The sequence below is a fragment of the Thalia democratica genome, chromosome 5, assembly GCF_965202585.1.
Source record: "Thalia democratica chromosome 5, ktThaDemo2.hap1.1, whole genome shotgun sequence".
Taxonomy (NCBI): Eukaryota; Metazoa; Chordata; class Thaliacea; order Salpida; family Salpidae; genus Thalia; species Thalia democratica.
Genome location: NC_139169.1, coordinates 40,261,277 through 40,266,056, shown reverse-complemented (window position 1 = coordinate 40,266,056; position 4,780 = coordinate 40,261,277). Strand labels below are relative to the sequence as shown.

Genomic DNA, 4,780 nt, shown 5'->3' with positions numbered 1-4,780 from the left:
TTTTTTGAATTTCATGCTGATTACTACTACAAAAGTAAAATTAGTCTGTAATTTTTCTTGATAAAAATCAGTATTAAATTTTGCTGTACTTTTGCGGTATTAAACTACTGGTATTAAGCAGCCTGAAAATAAAAAGTAGTTATACTGATTTTTTATATAAATAAAACTATACAGCTTTACTCACACAAAAGTTAAAACCTGTAAATGAGTATAATACTACAACAGATTTAGTCTAAATAAAAACCATTTAAACTATCTTTACCTTAATCTTAAAATTTTAATTATAAAAGAATTTTTTTAATTTTTTTTCTAACTCTTTTAAACACAAAATAAAATATTTATCTGCTTAAGTTATGAAATTCTCGACTTGATTGACACAATTTTTCTAAATTTCAGAGTTGTTTAGTGACAAAATTTGATAAAAAGATTGACAGATCACAAAACATTTGTGTTACTGAAAATTCAAAAACCAAATCTTGAATTATATTTTTTCTGAAATATCAGCGCTTTAGTATGTTTGAATTTAGATAGATTGCATTAAAAATTATTTTTATATTTTTAAACATAATTAAAAACTAATAAAGTATTTGAAATTTATTTAGGTGAAAAAATGATAATATAGTATGAATAACAAAAAAATTGTTTTGTTTAACAAATTGAAAAAATACACTACAAGCTTAATTAAACCACTAGTAAGCTTGTAAATAATATTGTAACTCGAAAATAGTAATAATCGTTAAGTTGAAGAAATACAAATACAGTTAAAACAAAAGCGTATTATTTTTAACTTCTGGACAGTAAAACGTAAAAGAACTACAATATGTTGACACGAAAAAAAAAAACTAATTTATGTTATGAAAATCACAAGTAAGTTGGGAAAAAAAAGTTGAAGAAAAATATTCAATAATTTTAAACCAATTATTCAAAAGGTTGATAAAAATATTTAATAAGTACAACTTAAAAAAAAAAAATAACGCACAATATTTAAAGTTTTAGTTTAAAAAATCGTCTAAAGGGCTGTTTCAAATAGTCATTAGAAAATTTACATATAATAAAGTGCCTGATTAAAATCATTACAGAAATAAAGCAAAACTTTTATAAAAATAACTTTGACCATTGGTATTAATAAATTAGCTTACATTTAAATTAAAGTAAAGTACAATAGAAATTTCAAGACACGCATTTAAAAGTAGCTAATACCATATGGAAGTCAGTAAGTTCAAGTTCAACTCACTCGATAACGCACGTGTTATGACGTCACAATCGAATGTCGGCCATCATTTCTCTCATCTGGTTTGCAGTCGGCCGATCTGAAGGAAGTATGCTTCTCGCTCTCAGTATTACCTCTTTCTGTAGTCAAAAAGTTTTTATTTTATTTATCTTAATAAATACTAACCAGAAAAAGATTAGTCGGAGTAAACTAACCGCTCTATCGTTTATTTCATTTGGAAATATCCGTTTATACCCAATTTTATCTCTCACAGCATCATAGTCGCTTTTATTTGGGCGGCATATTATTAAGGCAATAACCAATGCCGCCGCAAATATGTCGACTGATGATGTTTGTGGTTCTCCTCCACACTGAACAAAAAATTACAAATACGAAATGATGAAAAAAACACATTTCAAGGAGATACTTGCGTTAAAATAGAATGAACAAAGCAAATACTTACCTGCTCTGGGGGTGCATACGGTGGACTTCCAAATGCGTAGGCTTTTACACTGAAGTGACTATCCCTGTTAGCTGCATGATTTTCAAACAGTCCCTCTTCGAATAACAACCTGCTGCTTTCGTTTTCTGAAGTTCATGTATAGGTTAAAAGTGGTGAGTCTAAAATCTTAGTTTCAAACAACTGAAAAAAGTAAGTAAATATTACAAAACTTTTAAGTACTAAATACATTTTTTTATAATACTAACTATTTATTTTAGATATTCCAAAATCGCAGATTTTTAGAGTTTTTGTTTTATTTAGCATCAGATTTGTCATCTTAAGATCCCGATGACAAATCATTCTGGAGTGCAGGTATTGCACTCCATTCAGTAACTGTACAAAAGTTTAAAAAAAATAATCAAACATATAATTGCTAGTACTTTTATTAAAAAGTTGATAAGGTGTCTCTAAAAATATTAAAGACAGAAACTTAAAGCTTAACTTTTTATTATAAGACTTGTTTTTATATTAAGATACGAGAAGCTTACACAAAAACCTATAGAAAAAAGCTGTGTTTGTAATTTTTATCTAGCTATCTATAGACTTAAAAACATTGTTAAAAAATTCAATACTAACTTCGTCGATAAGTCTGGTAGAATCATTCGAGTGTTTATTTTCGAACAGATAAGTAGCTAACGTTTGCTCCAAAAGTTCTAAATCAATAATGAGTATTTGTTCTGTGTGAAAAAAATTATCATTTAAAAAACAGTAAACCGTCTCCATGTTATTTTAGTCCATAAACAATACGATTAAATTATAAAACTAAAAATTAAGATACTTATATTATTATAGATGTAAAACTACTAAGCAAAAACATTCAAATGCAATCCCTTTATACTTATAGTTTGAAAAAGTTTGTTTTGGTCTAAATTATTAAAGTATAAATGGTTAGTAAGTAGCATAAATGATTTTGTTCAAGAAAAAGTTTACCAAAAGTACTTTTATCTTAGTGTTTATTGTTAATAACTTACGATTCATAGGAAGCTTCTCAATTTCAGATGCCTTTATATTCAAACAACCTTTTAGTTTTTCCCTGTTTGTTAAAATAAGTTTAGTTTTCTTTATTCCAATTATGTTTTTATTATCTTAGCAAGCATTACAAAGATCTCGTTTTTATTAACTTTTTTAGTTCTATTTTTTTGGCTCTAAATACGATTGATAAACGAAACAACTTTAAAATTTAGTTTTTTTAGGTAACTTTGTTTTTTATATGGAAACTTCTAGATAGCTTAGTATGATTGCAGCTGAGTTTATGAAATTTAAAAAAAAATTGTAATTACTTGAACAATTCATCGACTGTTTCCGGAAAAACATCAAAAAACACTATGACATTTTTATGCTTAACATTTTTAAGAAGCTCCTTTTCTTTTTTGACTTCAACTTCTGTCACACTAAAAAAGTTAATGAATCTTTTATGCTTGGTGTTTTTAAATATAAGAATACTTCTTTATGTTTTAAAAAGATAGAAGTTTTAGCTGAAAACTGCTTGTAAACACGTTTAAAATCGATTTATATCAAAATAAACTAACTGGCGTTGTATTGGAAGAATTTTGTATGCTCTTGGCTTGTCTAAATAACAAGCTGAGACTACAAATTTTGCACATTCGCCCTGAGATAAAAAAAAGCTGATTAAGAAATCAAATTAATCAATTCATTATTAAACAATCGCTTAAATATTTTAGAGTTTTAACATTTTATGTTCTTAATTGAAAAAACGCTGAACTTTTTTCTTACATATAATAGTTACTCTATTTTAAGTAACTAACTGATCCAACAAATTTTAAAAGATTGCTTCTTAAAAGTTTACGGTGCTTTGTCATCTCGTTTAATTTTTGTTGCGCTCTTTCTTTAGATTCTTTAATCTTAAGAAATTAACAGCAATAAAAATAAAATTCTTAAAATTTAAAAGTATTTATATTCAATAAACTCATACTCTTCTAAAGTTTAATTAAACTTATAAACATTGTAAGTATTATGTTTTTAAAAACATTAAAATTACTAAAATCCTTTTTGATACTAAAATAAGCTTTAATATTTATACTAATTATTTACAACAATTTAAAAAAAGCATTAACTATTAATTAAGTAAATAATGTTTTGTAATCTTTATTATCATGTATTTACTTAAGTTTTTATTAGTCATAAATAAACATTTAAAAAAAAGTTCATTTAAAAAGGACCTTTTTGATTTTTTTGTAAATTATGACTGAAGCTCCGATACATAAAAACAAAAATGCACTTATTCTACCAAAGGTGTACTTTGTATAATCTACATTTGTATTCTTCTCTATTTTTTTGCATATCATACCATCATTGCTTGACATATCACACGTTATGAACATTCTTGGGTAGTTGTTTGGCTTAACTTTGAAATAATTCCAGCAAGCTGGTAAGTTCTTTAATGTTTTAAACCGGTAGTAGATACTTTTGGTAGCGCACTTAAAAAAAAAGCTACTAAAAAAATTTATTTCTTCATCAGTTAGTACTGCTGTGACCATCTGATTTTTTTCGCATGTTGCTTTGGTACCATACTTTTTTAGATTAAGAAGTTCGAAGTTGTTATCTCTAAAAATCAAACTGCAGTTTGTATCTGAAAAGTAAGTAAACTCCATGTAAAACTTTAGTCCCTATATTATATTAAAATTAGATAAGCCAAAACGTTGTACAAACATTTTATTGCTAGAAGAGTTTTAAAAACTAAATAGTGAATGTAGCTGTAGAAATAAAGTTTTGAGTAATAAATATTTTCATCTCAAGTTTTTAGTTTTTTGTATAAGTTCTGAATATTTTTTTATAAAAGTTTTTAAACTAGCAGTCTAAAAAAGAAAATTTAAAAAAAAAATGTTGATTTCGTTTAACAACATAAATAAGTATTTTGTTAATTAAAAAAAAAACAAAAATACCCGATTAAACAGATATACTGTCTTCCTCACGAATTTACGCTTTAGTTTGGTTACATTACTCTCGTTTAATTACGTATTTATGAATTCTCAAAAAAAAAGAAATTGAAAATTTTTAAATACTTTGAATTTGGTGAAAAAGTTCTTCAAAACTTACAAGATATGAAA

At 25.6% G+C, this 4,780-nt stretch overlaps 1 protein-coding gene across 1 annotated transcript; it reads right to left on the bottom strand.

Annotated features, from left to right (window-relative positions):
* Positions 1 to 1,257: 1,257 nt before the first annotated feature.
* Positions 1,258 to 3,532, bottom strand: LOC145836525 (uncharacterized). Its single transcript, XM_082944321.1, has 9 exons — positions 3,479 to 3,532; positions 3,242 to 3,321; positions 2,993 to 3,103; positions 2,684 to 2,745; positions 2,289 to 2,389; positions 1,919 to 2,045; positions 1,674 to 1,798; positions 1,426 to 1,581; positions 1,258 to 1,350 (listed from the first exon to the last, which is right to left on the bottom strand). Exons 1-9 carry the CDS (start codon positions 3,530 to 3,532, stop codon positions 1,258 to 1,260), a joined length of 909 nt encoding a protein of 302 aa, XP_082800447.1.
* Between the last annotated feature and the right edge of the window lie 1,248 nt (positions 3,533 to 4,780).

Coding starts and splice junctions, on each gene's coding strand:
- LOC145836525 (XM_082944321.1), bottom strand. CDS start 3,532: ATGACAAAGCACCGTAAACTTTTAAGAAGCAATCTTTTAAAATTTGTT. Junction 3,322..3,478: donor TTTTAAAATTTGTTGGATCA/GTTAGTTACTTA, acceptor TTTTTATCTCAG/GGCGAATGTGCAAAATTTGT. Junction 2,390..2,683: donor TGAGAAGCTTCCTATGAATC/GTAAGTTATTAA, acceptor TTTTTCACACAG/AACAAATACTCATTATTGAT.